This window comes from Macaca fascicularis, chromosome 4 (assembly GCF_037993035.2).
Source record: "Macaca fascicularis isolate 582-1 chromosome 4, T2T-MFA8v1.1".
NCBI classification, from domain to species: domain Eukaryota; kingdom Metazoa; phylum Chordata; class Mammalia; order Primates; family Cercopithecidae; genus Macaca; species Macaca fascicularis.
The window spans coordinates 37,425,080-37,445,345 of record NC_088378.1 but is presented as its reverse complement, the minus strand read 5'-3'; the positions used below and the strand labels follow the sequence as shown (position 1 = coordinate 37,445,345).

The following is a 20,266-nucleotide window of genomic DNA, read 5'->3' as shown; positions in this document are numbered from 1 at the left end:
GGCTTCTTTTCAGAGAGTGAAATGATCTTACTACATCCTTTACTTTTCTGGAGCCCTTGTTAGGTTCAATTAGCTAACGTATTGTAACGTTTGTCAAAGTCTCAGGGTAAAACACAATATTGTTATACAAGACTAACTGTATTTGATCTTAAAGATGTTTAAAATATTTTAAAAGGAGGAGCTATAAAAATATTTCTCATCTTCATGTGCGAATCTGTCCTCAAACTTTCATATACAAATAAAAAATACGATATACCCAATATAAATTTTACCTTAAAGAAGACCTTTGGAAAGATAATGAAGTAAAATGTCTGCTCTTAATCAGCATTGTAGTGTTTCTTTAAATCCACTGTCAAACTGCCTAATAAGGTAAATTAAATAATGGAATGCTATTTGCAATTTCCAAATAACATCAGTCATTACAAAATTGCCCTAGGCTTTTCTTGACCCAATACTATACATGATTGAATAATTATCCTTTAATCAGTACAGTAATGAATAACTGTACCTTTTAAGTTTGGGATAGTTAGATCCCACTTTATTTCATTAAGCTTATCTCTAAATCAGAACAACCAGCTGTCTCTTACTGAATATAAGGTATGTTTTCATTATAAAAGTAGAATTCAACAGTAACTGTTCTATGAAAAACTGTGGGTTTCATTTTAGGTTTCTACTTTAAGTCCAAAATGCAGAACCAGTCAACGGGAAATACTTTTCTTGCCCTTGAACTAAATACATCAGATTCCATCAATAATAAAGAAAAATTCCATAGTTATAAACTTGTTTGCTTTTTGGCTGTATGCCAGATCTAAAAAGGCAAAATTAAACTTAAAACTACATTGACTGAAGGTCTGAGGTCATATAATTCTTTAAAGATCCAGACATGTGTGTTGTTACAATTCTGGTTGAGAGAATAATATAGTTATAAGCAGAATTAATTCCTTCTTTAAATTCAACAGACAGTCTAATAAAATCCGAAAATGATGTCAAACTATATTTCTTGGCCTTAGCAACCAATGGAGGCCTGATGAAATTGCAGCATTCTGATAGTGAAAGTCAGAATTCCATATGTGAATGTGTCACATCCAAAGTCACATACTCAGACTATCTACCTGCCTGCATTTAATATATTTAATATGAATAAATAGCTATTTTCAATACTGATTATTCTAATAAGGAAAGTAACCATCTGTGTTTTTCCTGCAGAGAAGCTTTCTTGTGATTATATGGAAATTGGAGCAAAAGCAACATTTTACACAAAGCTCTACATAGCATATACCGTATCTGAGTACACAAATGGGTTTCACTCTTGGTAGTTGTAGTCTAGCAAATTAAAAAAACACCCTGCTGGTCTTGTCCGTCATTCAGTCTCTGATATCTTGATGATTAAATATATCTGTGATTTCATTTTTAAATACTCACCCTACCTTGTTTTCCCCACACATTCATCACTGAGAAAAACCTTCCAATATCTCCCTTCCTAAAGTAACTGCTTGTTAAGCAAGGAATTCTGAAATCATTCATTCTTTGAATGAAAGAAGATCTTTGATGCGATGCAAGTATTGACCCAAAGAGGATCATGACAGATTTGGAACATGTGATTTGGGCTGGGGCTAATGAGTAAGGTGCCTAGGGCACAAAATTTAAGAATGAGTTCCACCTTACATTTTTTGCTCTGGGTGCTTCACTGACCTCACCCTAATCCTGGCCTTGCAAGAGGTACAGATACCCAGGGAGGCTAAGGCTAGCTGAAAAATCCAAAACAGAGAGCCCCAAAGGGACAAGGACCAGAAATTCAAAGGGGCTGTGTGTTCACAGGTAGGAGGATATAAAAGGAAGGTAAGGGGAATGAAACTAAAATGTAGGGGCATCAAAGACAAGCTGCATCTACTAGACAATTATTCCTTGGACCCACAGGTAAAGATTATGTTCTGAACAGGGAACTACAAATCATGAATTTTATCATTTCATCAATTCATGATATAAACATATCTTGGCTGTTGCTTAAAATATCAGTTTCATTTTTACTTTATGTCCAAATTAGTTTACTTGTTAATATCCCCCATATGACCTACCATTTTCCCTTTCTCACTATTGTAATTACTTGCTTGATCCTTGTCTTGCTTGTTAAATGGAAGCTAAAGGTGTGCAAGGAGCTCATTCACTGCTGAAATACCAGTTTCTAGCACAGTGCTGATACTTAACATGCACTCAATAAACAATCGTTTAATGGCATTGAGTCATTTTGGCCCCACTGGTCCAGTTAAAAAGAGTGTTTTACAGTATTGTGACCATGTTTCCCTATTTTCCCTCCCATCCAAAGCTGAGTAAAAAAGAAGTAGAGATGAATTTGGATCTTGCAAATAACCGAAGGCAGAAAAATATACTTGAACAAATTACTGATATTTTAAAAATTTCTTAACCTCATTTTTCTTAGTGACTTTTGAGAGTTCTTTATATGTTTCTATAATTCCTTTATCAGTATGTGCATTATAAATACTTTCTCCAAATCTATAGCTTGTCTTTTTATTCTTATAACAGTGTCTTTTGAAGAGCAAAAGTTCTTTACAATTTTTTGAAATCTAATTTTATCTGTTCTTTTCTTGTATGAATTGTGTTTTTAATGTCATATCTATAAAATCTTTATGTAGCCCAGAGTCACAAAGATTTTCACCATTTTTTTCTTCTAGAAGTTTTATAGTTTTAGCTTTTTAGATGTAGGCTTACAATCCATTTTGAGGTAATTTTTGTATACAAGTTGAGATTCTTTCCTCTTTTGCACAAAGATGTCCAATTGTTCCAGCACCATTTGTTTAAAAAGACTGGCCTTTGTATCCTGATTCAAAAATCTGCTTTCTAGCATAAATACGCCTCTGTTTCTGGACTCTCCATTGTGTTTCATTGCTCTATGCGTCTATCCTTTCACATTCCCTTGATTACTGTACATTATAAGTCTTTAAATCAGGTAATCTGAGTCTTCAAACTTTGTTCTTATTTTTAAAAATAGTTTTGACTATTCTAATTCATCCACCTTTCCTTGTGATTTTAGAACCATCTCAATAATTTCTCCAAAAAGTCCTGGAACTTTTCTTAGGATTATGCTGAGTCTCTGTTAAATTTGCTTTTAACTTTAAATACTTCAGCTGTGTCAAATTATGTGTAGCAAATGCAATTTGAATACTGCAAGTTTCAGATAATGAAACACACAATGGATTTTAAATACACACTGATCACACAAAGACATTAAACTACCTACCACTGATTCTACAAATCCCAGGAATGTAGGAAATGTTCACTGGCTAGAGCTACTAACAACTTACAAAGGTGAAGGGCTTATGCAGTCTCTTTAGCATAAAGGAAATAATATCAGTCATACTCAAGGAAGATAATATTACAACTTTGTTGCAAGTTCTTCACAAAATGAATAATGAGTCTGGTAAAAGCTCCATATTTATATGTACACCATCATTTAGAGATTAAAATCGCCTATCTGTCCCATATCTAAAAGAAGGATCTTCTGGAATGCCAGAAGAGCCTCATTTTATACAGTCATGCTACCACAGATTAAACATCAGCACAATTATCTGAGAGCTTTCAGCCATGTTTTCGGAATGTCCACTTTCTCCATTTTACTAGATACTGCAAAACATATAAAAGTGTTTCACCTGGGTGAAGATCTGTACCTGGTTGGTTAGTCAGTCCTGGGAGAGATTCCTGCAACTGGTAAGTAGAGGTTGAAGAGGGTGTGCCATCGGCTGTGTTATTTGATGTCATATACGCTCCATACGTTGATGCTGAATAATACTGTGCATACTGGTTTTGGCCAAAGGCTGTATAGGATGGATAATCCTGAAACAATAATTGAGATGTGTGTGTTTGAAAGAGAAATTACTCTTTAATACTCTCCAAAGAAAACCAGTCATTACAGTAACTGAAAGATTAGTACTCAGCCCCGTTTGTTTCTGAGTCCACAGCTTTGAGGTGCTCCTAATGAGCAGAGACTACTTGGTGGGCATCTCTTACAAGCATATAGTAGTGAAATACCCTATTGTTTTGGCAAACCAGGTCCAGTATACAAATTTTAATGTGATTAAAGTTAGCATATGCTTCACTTTGCTCCTGATAATTACTTATTCAAGGATTTACATCATCAGGACCTACGTGTTTGAAGAGGAAAGAAGGAGATGGAATCAGTTCATATTCACAAAATCAGTTCTTACATATCTTCTAACACTACCAGCAAGGAGTTGGGGCTGCCCCTCCTAGACTCCACAAAGACCTCAGTCTGCATTTTTGTGATTTTTGTTCCTTTCTGGGCTACCACTGACAATTCTGTTTTCTTGGAAGGAGGTAAAAAGTAAATAAAAGGAGATGAATACGACTTTTTTTTTTTTTTTTTTTTTTTTACCCAGCCTCTCACAAACTATATGACACCTGAGGCCTTGACTTAAAGTCTTTAGTGAACTTTTCAATTATTTAGTTTCCCTCCTTTGTTACAGAGATAAACGAAAGCACTGAATCAACACCCTTGACCTGCTTTTTATTAAAAAATTTTAAGAACCTTAAAATGATGATAATGACCCTTCAAAATCCTTTTACATAGTAGGATGATGAGTAAGGAATTGTTGTGATAACTGGTGTTTAATATATCTAGCATGTGTCAGCCCAAAATGTTATCAGTGATGACAAATCCTTGGTCATCACCGATAACATTAAGATCCCCCGATGAAATGTGTTCCAAAGGAAACAAAGATCTACATTTGATATGGTTTCCAAAAACTAAAAGAAATAATCTATATTATAAGTAAATATGTATACTATCATAAAGGATTAGGTAATATGGCAGAAAACTAAAATTCTATTAGTCTGAAAATTTCAAGATCCAATGTTTCCCACTACCACTTGTGAGCCAAGAACAAAAACCTCATCATATCTAAACAAAGTTCCTAGCAGTATCTCTCAAAGTAAAACAGTGATAGCAGAGGTTTACATAGTGCTTGCTCTGTATCAAGACACTGTTCTAAGGGCTCAAATATATTTACTCATTTAATCCTCATAATCTCTTATGTGGTCTTAATACTATATTCATTTTACATTGAAGGGGACTAAGGCACAGAGTGGTTAAGTGATTTGTACAAGGTCACACAGCTAGTAAGTTTCAGAGCTAGATTTGAACCCAGAGTGCCTAAGTCAAACATCTGTGCTGAAGCGCTCTGTTAGCCTACTAATTCCTGCAGAAGAAGATGAGGTTACATACTGGAAAGGTCCAGGCTATTCCCCACTGGGGAATATAATGTCTTTTCATATTCAAACGTATCTCAAAGATCTCCCTTTCTTTTCATTTCCACTGTCGTCCCCCTTGTCCAAGCTCCCTTTTCTTCCTGTTGCAGGCAATGTATTCATTTTTAAATTTATCTCCTCTTTCCATTTTTGACTTTCTCCAAAGACCTTGGTGGTAGAGTTATCTTCTCAAAACATAAATTAAATGATGTAATTTTCTTGCTCAAAATCTCATCATAGCCTCCCACTGGGCTTGGAATAGAATCCAAATTCCTTATTGTAAACCACCAGGCCTTACGTGAGTAGGCCCCCACCTATCTCTGCAAATGTGTTTCCGCACTTGCCCCTCATGCACTAACTAAACTCCAGCCTTTTTTTTTTTTTTTTTTTTTTTTAGTTCAGTGACACACCAAGTCTTCCATCCGTCGGGGATTTGGTACACGCTGCTTTCTTTGCCTGAAACACCACTGCCCTCCTTCACCTAACTCTTAGAAGTCTTGGCCTAAATGTGGTTTCCATAGAGAAGCCTTATATAAAACCTCCCCTATTCAAAATTATACTTCAGTTGATATTTTAACAGACCCTGTTCTCTTCCTAAATCTGTATTTGTGTGTTTACTGGTTTATTGTCTGTTTGTCCCAGTAGGCTGTAAGCTCCATGAGGCAGGAATCATACCTGATCCACTCTGGCCCCACCTTCGTGTACCCCAGTATACAGACCAATTCCTAACACTTAATGGGCACTCAATAGGTATTAGCCAAAACAACAAACTGGTGCTCAGGCCATGGTCCCAAATACAGATTACATTTTATATTGTGATCCATTGTATTTAAATCTTCACAGATTTTCGGATCTGTTTTATGATTAACTGTTTTTAAATAAACGTTTTTTTTCCTTTAAAAATCTTTTCTTAATCCTCCCAAATAGAGGCAGAGTAGTTTTTCTCTTATAGTACAACTCTACCTAGTGTATATTTCTGTTATATGTGTGTGTGTGTGTATATATATGTATATATATACATACACATTTTTTTTTTTTTTTTTTTTTTTTTGAGACGGAGTCTCGCTCTGTCGCCCAGGCTGAAGTGCAGTGGCCGGATCTCAGCTCACTGCAAGCTCCGCCTCCCGGGTTCACGCCATTCTCCTGCCTCAGCCTCCGGAGTAGCTGGGACTACAGGCGCCCGCCACCTCGCCCGGCTAGTTTTTTTTTTTTTTGTATTTTTAGTAGAGACGGGGTTTCACCATGTTAGCCAGGATGGTCTCGATCTCCTGACCTCGTGATCCACCCGTCTCGGCCTCCCAAAGTGCTGGGATTACAGGCTTGAGCCACCGCGCCCGGCCACTATTTCTGTTATAATATTCACTATATCTCAGTCTCTGTCCATCTTATTTTCATATTTGTTTCTTTCAGAGGACTGAATCCTTCTAAAGAGCAGGGAACAATGACTTACCAGTTTCGAATCTTCAATCCCTAGCCAAAAATCTAACACATAGCAAGTACTCAATAAATGCTTGTTGGACCAATAAATAAACGTGTAAAATCAAGTTACAAAAAATTTCTCAATTAAAAAAAATAAAATGTATATACTGGTTCTGATGTTTCGTGTTTTAAGACATCGTTTTTCTAACTAATGCTAAAATTACAGTTTAATCCTATCAAAAATATTATTATTCCACACTATTTTAACGATCAAAATTTCCTTTCTGCCTTTTGTTATATCAATAAAACTAAAATAAAGCAAGTGATAAAATTCCTTCAGTAAATCTAAAAAGTAAGCACTTGTACAGTAACTTACATTTTAGAATACATAAATGTCTAGCAATTATACTAAAGTAAAATACTGCATTGCCAGACCAGAAGTCAGCCACTCTTCAATCTCAACTACTTCGAATGTGGCTGAAAAGAAAAAAATATGGACAAAAGATTTGGAAGTGTCAACATAAATCACTAATTCATCTCACTCTAAGCTGATTCACTCATTTAGGGACATTCACTCTTGTTTCATGCATAATTCTAACATGCTAGATTTTAAAACTCACAAAAATATTAAGAAAACATAATTAGAAGGAGGACTAAAGACTACCAGAGGCAGGCACAGTGACAAAAGCAAAAAGTTGCAGCTGTCAGGAAAGTGGGAATCAAACATTAAAAGTATTCATAAAACTAAAACATAGAAAAATTATTTAAAAGCCAACAGTAGTCTTTGAGGCATTTTGTTTAGTAACAAAGGACACTTTTTAGGACTGAAAATGTTATATAGTCTGTAGCATAATCCTATAACTGACTTTAATCAATTAATACTGATTCAACCAATTAATATTCATTATAATAACTGCTTTATCAAGAAAAATAAAATTGTTTTTAGTAGTATTTTAAGATAACAGAAAATATCCAATACATTTTGTAATTCCATGCCAAATGATTAAAACAACTACAGTATAAATGTTTAAAACACAAACGTTTAACAATCAAAAAATCTAAAATAGCCAGAATAATACATATTCCAAGAATTCTAGATAGGTAATTTTTTACTATCCTGAAATGCTATAATAATTTTTAAATAAAGAAACCTTATCCTGGGAGGGTACACACATATATGGCAACCCGAGTACTCTTCAAAAATCTGAAATACATATAAAAAGCATAAACACAAAAAGCTACTATACCTGTTGTGAACCACTGAAATTCGTTGAATTGGAAACTGAATTATTTGCATAAATAGTAGATGACGGTGCAAAACTAGAACCTACAGGTAAAAAACAAACTGCATTTTAAAAGTATTCCTTGTAAAATGATAAAAATATTTCATTTCGCAGAATTCTTTAAGAGAAACACTTTGAAATTTGTCATGAAGACAGTGAAATTTGAAGTTGAGACATTTATACAGAAAATAGGCTTAGCTCTCTCGCTCTTGTAACAGCTGGTAAACCCTTTCCTGTTGAATCTGTTGAGCTAAACAGAAGCACATGGGAACAGTCTTCATAAGGAGTGAGGCTAACATTCAAGGGTTAAGAGTCTAGAAGTGCAGGGGTACGCAAATGATAAAATCTTACACAGACTAAGACTGCCTCCAGGAAATTACTGGAACTTTCAAATCATATCAACTGCATTTACGTACAAAAAAAAAATCACTTGAGTTTAACATTTGTACAGGGTTTTTAGCGTAGGAAATAAACATACAGAACCCCATTTAGCAACTCCCTGTACTTTTGTTCCCTTTGTCTTTTCTTTAGAACAAAAATAGCTGTGAATTAGGGTTCAGACTCAAGGGAGAACTGTTTATACTACACAAAGCTAGGGTTTGAGGGCCTTCTAAAACTTTACTGCAAGGTCTGATATTTAATGATTTCTCGAATCACGGCAAAAACAAGTGAGCTGCCAATTATAGGTTTCCTAAAAAAAAAAGTCCTTATGGAATGTGCTTGTCAAAAAGTAAAATGAAAGGTTATTGAGGTAGCTGATTACTTGTTTTATCAATGTGTTTTGACTAGTCATGTGTTATATAATCAATGCCACTGACCTGACCTGGAATAGCCAATATGAAAGTATTTGTGAAAAAAATAAAAATACTGTCTGTCACAGGGCTAACTGAAGCTGTATGAATTTTTGAGGCTACAGCATGCATTCAAATATGTTTCGACCTACATTCTAGGAAAAAAGAGCACTGCTATTCCAGCCAAATGTATCTAAATAATTATTTCATTTGAATCAATTGACCAAAATGTCATACCAGTTGGTTCAAATATGTTAATATAGCCCCAAATTTGTGATTTTCAGTACAGACAAAATGACAGATAGTAACCAGCTTTTAAAGTTTTTACTATGTCACTAAAATTCTTTTGGCAACTATTGCATTAAGATACAACATGGCTAGGCGTGGTGGCTCATGCCTGTAATCCCAGCACTTTGGGAGGCCATGGCGGGTGGGTCACCTGAGATCAGGAGTTCGAGACCAGCCTGATTAACACGGTGAAACCCCTTCTCTACTAAAAATACAAAAATTAGCCAGGCATAGTGGTGCACACCTGTAATCCCAGCTCTCAGGAGGCTGAGGCAGGAGAATCGCTTGAACCTGGGAGGCAGAAGTTGAAAGTTAGCTGAGATGGCGCCATTGCTCTCCAGCCTGGACAACAGAGCCAGACTCCATTATCAAAAAAACAAAAAACAAAGAACAACAACAAAAAGATAAAACACAATTTTAATAGGAGTCTAAAATTAAAAGAAATGTAATGATCCTATATGCCTCTATGGAGGATTGGCAAGTAAATATTATATAATAGTCCTGTTAAGCAATATATTATCAATAGGAGAGAGGAATTTTAGGAATGAACAAAAAATCCTCAATTGGTCAATGATAAATGGAACTTAGAAAAGAGCTAATTCAAGTTTAAGTATAATCAAAACAGCACTACATACTTCAGGAATACTGAAAAGAAAATACTGGTTTGTGCTACAGATCTTTTAAATTGCTTAAGTAGACGCCAAACGTGTGGCTGACCTGGTGTCTGGCTTGGAAGTTGCTTTGCTTGGACTTGGTTTCCTGCCGATGTTACTCAGCTTAAACTTAAGTATTTAAGTTTGGTATAGGCCCTGTTTCCTGAGGTATACTCAACCATTTCATCATGTTTCTGTCTAGTTATCTGTCTTTCTTTAGAAATTGTGTGAGCTGTGATAAAGCTTAAAACTGTCTTCAAGATCGGATATTCCTAGTCTGAAGCCAGTGAGTCTCACTCAAAGAATGAGTTCTCCCAAAACATGTTTCATGTGTAGCTACTTACCCGGCATTTGGTAAGAGTAAGGTGTCTGGCCCGGCTGTGGGGTAGAAAACCCTGGGCTGTAACTGAGGCAGCCACTCTGTAACGGGGACTGAGTTTGGGAAAGTCCACTCTCTGTCTTGATGGCTGGCAACATCACACCCAAATCTGTTCAGAAAAATGATTGTGCAAACCATTTAATTAGTAAGATGATTTTCCTTCTAAAGTGTAACCTACAATAGAATACAAAGCTACCAGCCAGCAGGATCACCTGCCTATAACCAAAGAAGAAGATAGAAGATGTGAAATACCGTAAGTGGGCAGGCTGTAGGGCTGTCCTGTCTGTGAGTAGGCTGTGTAGACGGCTGGCTGCTGCATCCCCGAATACTGAGTCTGGCCTGCATATGCAGACATTGTTTGAGCTGCTGGTGTAGAAAGAATGTGTGGATAGGGCCTAAATATCAGAAAAATAGCATTACTGTGGCAACAAAGACTGTGTATTAATTTAGACAGCCTAGATTCAGTGAAACCCTATAATATCCAGGACGTAATCCTCTTTATCCGTAATTTTAACAATATAGGAAAAAACAACAGTCTGAATGTCAGGAGTTCAGGCTCTGCTACAAGCCAGTCTAGTGACCACAGACAAATGATTTAAACTCCCTACGTCTATACCACATCTGTAAAAGCAGAAATTTGATTTAAATATTATACCTAGTGTCTCTTCCAGGTCTATAATTCTTGCTCATATCTGAAATCGCACTCCAGTTAATATGTAGATGAGGAAAATGGAGCACATGCTAGCTTTATTAGTATGCTCATGAGCAAATTCACACTCACCATGAGTGACTTAATGCTATGCAAAGACTACAAAAGTCTATTTAAAAACCGTACTAAGAATTCGCTCCCAAGAATCAGAAATTTAAAAAAAGAAAAAGAAAGGCAGGAAGCTTCCAAAAAAAAAAAAAAAAAGGAACATCATCCCTTTCATCATGCCACATTTTACATCATGTTCTCCATTGGATAGCCAACCTCCAGTCTATATATATGTAAAGGCAGACATTCTAGATGCTGCAGAAAATAACATACTATATTTAAATGTGTATGTATCAGCAATACACAATCTTGGCACGTCTGGCTGATTCCAAACCAATTCAGATATACACCCAATATAGTTAAACTTAAGAAATATCTACGACTGTCCTCAATAAAGTGACTATATTAGTTATAAAAAACAATAAAGCATATTCTCCAAAAATATGTTTATTAGAACTGGAAATCCAACAAAAGAATTTCAATGATGGAATTAATTATGAAGTGTTGACATTTAGATAAAATGTAATCTCTTGAGATTTTTTAACCAGCCAGCATTTTTGAATTTGAATTAAAATGCAATGTATTCTAATTTGAGCTTGATATTTTTCTCAAGGTATATATAAATATTCAAGGGAATTATCAAGATAAACGTGGGTGTCTCTATTTCAAATTTGTACAGGATATTTATCTACATATTTAATCTATCCAAGCATTATCCAACTAACTATAATACATGTATAGACATAAATGTTTGCCAATTTAAACTTGTCAAATTGTGTGAATACAGATTAATAAAGATAATGCTGGAAAAAATTTCTAATAAAACAGAAAGAATCTACTGACCACTTACTTGGAAGGATACAGCTGTGGGGAATACTGATGTGCTGATCTGGGGCTGTAGCCACTACTTGTAATTACTGTAAGACACAAAAATACCAGTGCACCAAAGGTTGCTTCATAAATACATTTCACTAGAGTGTACATAACAAATTTGAAGAAATTACCGTGTTAAACACGTTTCCAAAAATTCATTTTCTAAAAAGAAACAGTTGCCTAAACACTTTCTCCTAATTAAACTGCTTTGAGTTTTGTGCAAAAAGCATGATATAAACATTTGTCTCACAAATCATTCCCTCTATCACTCTTCCACTCCATTTTCTCAAATCATTAGCATGCTCTTATATATTAATACGCTATGAATAAATATCTTTGATTACAGGGTAATTAAGCTTTCATAATATAAAAGTAAATTTTTAAAATTTGCAAACTTTACATTTTAAAATGCCAAATATGATGGCAGTATGTACATATCGCTCTTCCTCCATATTTGTTCTAATTGAAATACAATACAAAATAAGAAGAGTGTGATGTTCCAAACTTCGTTTTCTAACAGTACAATACGATTCTATTCTATTTCCTCTCATTTTACCAATCAGATGAACAATTAAAAATGCAGTCTAAAACATTCCAGTAATAATTAAAGAAAGCACAGGTGATTTCTTTAAAACATAATCACAAAATGCAGTAGCAATTATATTTACAAATAAACTTTGAACTATTAGAGGTAATACTTTTCTGAGAAGAACTTAAAGGTGAAAGTCAGGTCCTATTAACAGTTCATCCAAACATGGAGCCCCAAACTGGAATATATCCAAAAGCTTGGAAGTTTCTCTTTCCTTTAACTATCTGCCTTGACTAAGACAGATGTTTTGCAAATATATGGACTCTAAAGTGTGAGCCAGTTCCCTTAGAGCCAATCCACACTGCGTGAGCACACAGAGTGTCTTTATTGGGCCATCTGCTGTTCATTCACTTTTCAAAAAGATTAAAGCAGTACACAATGCAGTGCTGGAATTAGTTTAGTCTAATCAATCATAGTTATACTTCAAAGTACTATGTCCTTTCTAAGTTGTTCATAATAATTCTGGAGCTAAACTTTTAGAATTGTAAAAGTGACAAATAGGTTTAGGTTGCTAATGATTTTATGAAACAAGATATATTTCTATATATATCACAAGTACCCTTGTGATGTGCTTCACAAACACACAAAATTTAATGTGTTTAAAATGCTATTTTGCCTATAAGCTCTGAATATGGAAAGAATATTTTCATTTTCATAGCAATAATACAGTAAGTATATTTTTAAGAATATTATCAATTTTGAAAATCATCAAATTTGACTAAAGGTGTTATTTCTAAATATTTTCAGCAACCCAAACTTAACTGAATTTGATATGTGTCAAAAATAAATTGAACCAATAAACTATTAATTTTCTACATATTTATTAAAACTTAATGTTTTAAAATTTTCAAATCAACTTAATGAAAACAGACTCTTTTCTACTACACAATGGGCATTAAATGTACATTTCATAATAATAGTGTTATTCCAAAGATAGTCATTCTAATTTATCAATTCACAATACCAAATACTCTAACAGAAATATAGTTAAATGAGGCTTCATTATATATTCTTTCATCTCTTCTTTACAGAATTTCTCCTTGGTACACTCAAGATTTGGGCCATACTAACTAGTTACGATGAATATTATGAAATAGAAGGCTTTTCCAAAGAGACACTGAATAATGAAGATAAATATTCATTATAGTAACTTCTAATAAATAAGACATAGATCAAAATTACACATTTCAGAAAAAACCCATATACACGAACTCAATTCTGAATATACAGGATGTTTCTTCTAATGATAAAACTAAACATCATTAGAATAATGTACTCACAACACTATAAAGGCTCAACTAAACTTTACAATTTTCTATTAATGTCTATATGTTCATTTTCTAAATAGAACACAAAACCTTAGACTCAGAAAACTACGATGTTCATGTAGGAAAGTTTATGCTTCTTTACTAAAATACATACATTTTGTTCTAATTCAGAAATTTGCAGATAACTGAAAAGAACAACAAAATTGGATTAAAGTGAGTGGAAATTATGCAGATCAAAGTAAAGACTGCTCTCACAAAGGGCAACCTCAAGATATTCCAGAAATCATTCCGGAATGATTTCTGGAATATCTTGTACAAACCTGAAAGACCTTTGTTTTATTCCCCACTGTCATTTGATTAATCATAAACATTACCCAATATACTCATTACATTCCATCATTTCTGTATACAACAGTAAGCAATTCAGCTTGTTTTTGAAATGCCCTGAAAATTAATTTAAATAAATGTTTAATGTCTACTGTCAGTTTCTCTGGTGGTGTCAAAGCAATTTTAAGGTTTCATTCTTATTATCATGCCATCTTAGATTGGTGACTCTCAATGGGATGAGAAGTGGGTGGGGGTGAGAATTTTGCCTGTCAGGGGACATTTAAACAGTCTGGATACATTCTTGGTTGTCTTTAGTAAGACATCTTTGGTTGCTTCTTCAGTAAAGAAGCATCTGGGGGAGTGTTGCTGGCATTCTGGGATAGATGCAGCCAAACATCTTACGGTGCAGAGGACAGCTTTCCCACACTAAATAATCAGCCCGAGTCTTTCACAGTGCTGATGTTGATAATCCCTGCCCTGGATCACTGCTGTGGAATAAAACTTTCCACAGAGTTGGAAATGTTCTGTATCTGAGCTGTCCAATATGGTAGCTGCTAACCACATGCAGCTGTTAAACACGTGAAATGTGTTTAAACTTGAAAATTCAGTTAAATTTTGGTTGCTGAAAATATTGAGAACTTAACACCTCTAGTCATACTTAATGATTTTCAAAATGTATTAATATTATTGAAAATATACTTACTGCATTATTGCTGTGAAAATGAAAATAAAAAACAAAATTTTTAATTTTATCAAATTTTAATAACTACATATGGCTAGTGGCTACCTTATTGGAGAGCACATCCCTAGATAATTCTTTAAAAAATTCGGAAAATATCTATAAAGATAATATGAGTGAATTTCAGACAGGATGATTGTTCATACCTATTTCTTTTTTCATCTATTTTCTGGTGGGGTATTACAGAAAGGACCCAGGGGCTGATCATAAGGACATGGTTCTAGACTCATACCATGGACCAGCTGTGAGGCCTTGACTGTATGGCCTTAACCACTTTTAACTTTTCTTGTCTAAAAAATTGATCAGAGAGCTCTGAAATTCCTTCTGGAGCTAACACTTTATAGTTTTGTCATTCAGCTTTCAATGAACTTGTAGTATACTACTGAAGTATGTCAGCAATAAATTAATAACTCCATTCCTTTCCTTAAAAATTTGTTCATATAGATTTATTTTGCAGAAAGTTTATAAAACCTATGGTAGGTGTGCAATACAGAATACTGAACTAGTAACTATTTATCTCCTGAGAGGCAGGTAAACTGCTAGAAAAGATGTGTATTAGTACACATGAGTCTCTATGCAAAGTTTATGTACTAGTATTTCTTTCTTGGAGTACTAATATTTATGTAAATATATGGCAACTGCTTTTAATCGGTGTGAACTAGTGAAATTAGATCATCTGTAAAAATCAAATATATGCTATAATGACATAATACTCTAAGACATATCTCAACTATTTTTACATAAAACATACTGACAAAAAATCCTTATAACATGAGAATATGGATAAATGTAAAATGTAAAATGTATTAAAGTAGAATAACAGAACCGAGATTCAGTTACCACAGATACATTCCTACGTTTAATGTTCTTCTTTCTGATGTACCCACTCCTCCTCAGGTTAGAAAAATCCTTTCACCAGATAATAAGCCAAAGAAATATTGTAACTTAAAAAAAATTAATTGAATCAACTTAATTCATGCCCTTTGTGCCCAGCTGGGAGTTATCAGGTATTTATATTTTAAAGGGATTGATGTTTAAAGACATGCTATTGTTCTCTTTGAAGCATACGAGCACTCTCAGAGGCTGGGTTCTAATGCAACCAGCATGTGCTCTCCTGCAGCCCATTAACCTTTAATACTTGTCACTCAGCTGCTTACACAGGAGGAGTTTTTTAAACCCAGAGAGGAAACAAGGTTATTTAGAAGGAATCAAATGGATAGTTTTACATCTCGAATGTTAAACAGAAGGTAGTTTTTATGTAATTCAAATGGGTAAGTTGAAGAAGCAAGGTCAGCTACTACAACTTAATTATTAAATTAATTAAGCACTGTATAAAATAATTTTGAAGGAAGTTAAGTTTACTTATCTGTAATAAGAAAGTCATGAAACTTTTGCTGTCAACTACAATATCAAGCAACATTATTCTAAATATAATTTGTAACAATGCATACTGCTTATGACTATTAGTTCTTAAAAAAATAAGAACTTGTTTCTAGCTTTATAAAGATCAAGGTTCTAAGAGCTTGGATGCTTATGCTGCTTATTCCCAAGCAGGAGGATGTGGACGCACCCCCATGTGTACGTAAGGACACACGAGCTAAAGGCTTTACCTGACCCAGTAAAAGTGTCAAGCGCTCCATCTCCAGTCGTGGTTGTGGTTTCACTGCTGTTCAAGGGCTCTGTTTTGACTGCAAGGAGAGACACTATGTAGAAGAATAAGTACATGTGAGTTTTACTTCTAAATTTATGTCAAAGACTCTGTCCGTTCTACTAGTGATTTTTCTAGCTACCATGGGCATGCAAGAGAAAACCTGAGAAGTTGATGAAGAGAGTTTGTTAATTTAGCTGCTAAAGGGGCATGCATTTAGAGGATTTAATCTAAAATCCTCTGGCCAAGCTAGTTCTCTCAAATCTGGCTTTTAAAGGCAGTCAACCTTAAGAAGTGAAACAGCAGTACACATATTTGTATTTTTAATTCACCTAAACACACTCTCACGTAGTCAATAGGAAAAAAGGAATCATCATCAGTCTTCAGCACATTTAATCAGAATTATACCAGAGAAATTTACTAGCTTATATTTTATTTTTCTCAGGAAGACATTTTTAAGTTTGCATAATAATACAATGAAGACATATAAAAGTATAGAAACCATGGGCTCATTCACACAATGAATGAAAAATGAAGCACTCAATGAAGCTCTAAAAAACACTCATGAGCTATAAGGTGTTGGGCTTCTTATTTTTAATGGTATAACAATTTTTAATATGTTATAGAGATAAGCACAGAAAAAGAGATGACTTATACAGCAACAAGTACATCTTTTGAAAACTCTTTTAATATGTTATTTCTACATGGCAGTGGTGTATTTTGGCAAAATCATTGCTCGGTAACAAAGTGGCCTAGTACACAATATTATCATTATTAGATGCGATAAGGGTGATGGGGGTGATAATAAAGTTTTACCCATTTGGTCACACCATATTTTCCCTTTGTTGGCAAAGCTTTACTACATATATCACAGCAGCAAGGAAATAAACTAAGCTATTTCTACTTAACACCTCTTGTGTTTCCTGGTCATAAATGACATGAACCATACAGTTAAATAACTTAGAAGCAAGCAGAAAATTACAAAGAGGAAAGCTGAAGTCTAGCCAAACGGCAAAAAAGAACAGTCAGTCATAGGGTACCCACCAATCACACAAGTCAGTAATGTTATTCTGTTAGAAAAGCAATTAATTGATAGAAAACCATGCGGTAATGATTATGCTCTTTTCCACATGAACAGAATTAACCAGGCCCTCAGTGAGCTCTGTGTTAATTTAGTATGCATGATTTATTAATGACTTGATCGGCTGGAAGATTCAGAGGAGAAACGTAAATGTTGGAAACAGAAAGTAAAGAAACTTGGATTGCTTTTCTTAGCAAAAAAGGAAATTCAAGTTCGGCTTATCTTTCAATAGCAACAATGATCTGAAGAATAGTCTAATTATTTATATAATGATAAATAATAAATTAGTGGTTATAACTTTTCAGTAGTAATTTGCACAGTAGTCCCTATTATGGTTATACCTTATCAATCACTAAACCTATCATTACAAAATCATTTTATCACCTTTTTATTTACTACTATATAACTAATACTTATTGAGAGCTTACTACATGCTAGATGATGTACATTTAGCTAATCCTTAAAACAACCCTAATTAATACAAATCACTATACCCATTTTATAGACAAGAAAACTGAAGTGCAGTGGGGGCTGAAGAGCCTGCATAAGTTCCAGTGCAGGAGATGGTAGAGCTAAGATTTGAACTCAGGTTTTTAGCTCTAATACGCAGGATCTTTCCACCGTATCAGGCTGCCTTCAGGTATGAAAATGGCTTATGCTCATGACAATGCCTCTTCTCAAAGGCCCAAAGCATAATGAGAATGCAGTTATCTCCTAGATAGAATAATTAAAAATACCTCATTAAAAATAAAAACTGCACAATACCGGAATAGGATACTAAGGCACGTTTCCCATTTCTTCCTCATGGGATATTTTAAAAGACAACAAGAAGTAGCAAATTTGAAAATAGGTAACAGTAACAGCACACCCTTAAAAGGCACTTGATACATTCCAGGCATTGCTCTTGCCCTTTACACCTATTAACTGATTTACTGCTCTCAACAGTCAGTAGATAATATCATCATCTTCATTTTTCAGATAAGGAAACTGAGGCAAAAAATGGTTAAATAACTTCCCCAGTCACAAAGCTTGTAAGAGCTAGAATTTGAGACCAAGTGGTGCGTGTTCAGAATCCAAACTCTAAACCATACTGCCTCTCAGGCAGCATTAGCTAATCAAGAATTCCTTTTGTCTGTATGAAGATAATGCAGAGTATAATCTAGATGGGTATAAAGGCTACTCCATCTCATGCAATGTTTACATTTGACTTCTAACATTTATGACAAAAGGCATGGCCCAAAGCCTTCAGCAAAACTAAGAAACAGTTTATCAGAGCTTCTGACTTCTACTTGCAGCGAAATTCCTATGTATGCGTATCTAAAGCTATGAACAATATTTGCAAAAGTAGCTTCATTATAGTAATAGTAACACAGATTTTACTTGTGAATGGAGGTGGTAGAATGAGAGCTGTGTCTAACAAAACTCGTCTAGAAGCCAGACATGAAGATTAGTTTTGCTACTTTGAATTTCAACTCTTAGACCTGATTTCAAAAGCTTAGTATTGGTTTTGATTATAATCTCTTTAATTTGAAAGTTTAGGGAGGTCAAAAGGAGAAAGAAGAGGAAGGAGAGAGCGAGTTTTTGGTCTAATTCGTTATACTGGAAACATCTCTCATTAAAATTTTAAAGGTTTGCCTTTAGTCAAAGACAGACAAAGAGGTTCATTTTACTGAGAAAAGGCATCCCTGGGAAAGTATATGAAGAGAGGAGTAAAAAGCACGATGTGTTAGCTTTACTAAAATGCCTGAATTTTAAAGTAATAATTCAACAAAATGGATGCTAACGTTTGGGGGAAGTGGTGCCTGTCAATGTAAAACTGTTTTTCCTATGCAAGTAAGGGTAGAACAAAAGGGAAAAGTGGAAATAAAACACTTATTCTGTCACAGAAAATAAACTGCACTCACATTAAGTGAGCACCAGCAGGCACCCCTAAAGCTCGAAGTTAGTCCCAAAGTTTTTTTGGTTTGATTTTTCTAAATAAAAAGCAGTAATATTAGGTAATAAGAAATAACTATTTTTTCAGCAGTAGAAAGCTCAAATAGAGAAGTGAATAGACACTCCTTATATTATTAGCTGATTTATTAAAACATGTTAGAATACAAAGAAGTATTATCTTGGTATTTATGTAACAGTTAACTAGTATAAACATTATAAAATAATTATAGATAAAGCTTGGAAAACACGTTATTTTCACTGAAGCTACAAATACATTTGAAATGTAAGCTGTTTTCTTTTATCTTGCTTTTGTTTCTGCACTTTAAATTATATCTACTATATACTTTTCTAGTGGCAGGAAACTTAGCTTTTCACTAAATATATGCAAGACACTATTGGAAAAATGTTCGTTAGTAAGACAAATAACTAATAAGTAAGACATGTTCATTAGTAAGACAAAAATTAGTAGTCCTATTACTATTAACTTGTAAAAATCCTTATTCCAAATAATTATCAGTGTCTATTCCTTGACTGTTCAAATGTATTTTTAAGCTATATTTTGTTTTTCTTAAATTAACATGATGTTTAAACGGGGCTTTTAATTTATTTTCAGGACAGCATCCAAATTCATTACACGCAATAAGATGGAAGCAAAATCCTTCTACAGAAGACAAGCACCATATTTCTTAACCAAATGCAAGCTTACACACAAAATGTTTTGATTTCAAAGGAAACAATGATATTTTAATGTCCTAGGTTGAGAAGTTTTGTGGGATTATTATTCTATATTTTCAAAGTAAGGGAGTCAGAGCTCATTTTGCTAAAAGTGGTATAAAATTACTTTCTATAGCACTTTGTCCAGAACTGTTAAGAAATTCTTGTACTGTCAGGCCCAGCTCCCCACTAGTTAGCTACTTGCAACTTGGATGTTTTTGACAGAGCCAAATAGTAAAAAT

At 34.2% G+C, this 20,266-nt stretch overlaps 1 protein-coding gene across 24 annotated transcripts in view; it reads right to left on the bottom strand.

The window, feature by feature from the left end:
- EYA4 (EYA transcriptional coactivator and phosphatase 4) overlaps positions 1-20,266 on the bottom strand; it is a 283,822-nt gene that overhangs the window by 53,381 nt on the left and 210,175 nt on the right. For 7 of the 24 annotated variants that reach the window (XM_074039005.1, XM_005551875.5, XM_005551874.5 and 4 more), the window contains 6 exons: positions 16,257-16,349; positions 11,701-11,767; positions 10,346-10,488; positions 10,059-10,202; positions 7,947-8,026; positions 3,666-3,849 (listed from right to left, as the gene is read on the bottom strand). In XM_074039005.1, coding sequence (XP_073895106.1) covers positions 3,666-3,849; positions 7,947-8,026; positions 10,059-10,202; positions 10,346-10,488; positions 11,701-11,767; positions 16,257-16,349 — 711 coding nt within the window. Of the gene's footprint in view, positions 1-3,665; positions 3,850-7,946; positions 8,027-10,058; positions 10,203-10,345; positions 10,489-11,700; positions 11,768-16,256; positions 16,350-20,266 lie in introns of those variants that run through there. The other 17 variants (XM_005551878.5, XM_005551877.5, XM_015448683.4 and 14 more) reach the window with 8 other exon arrangements.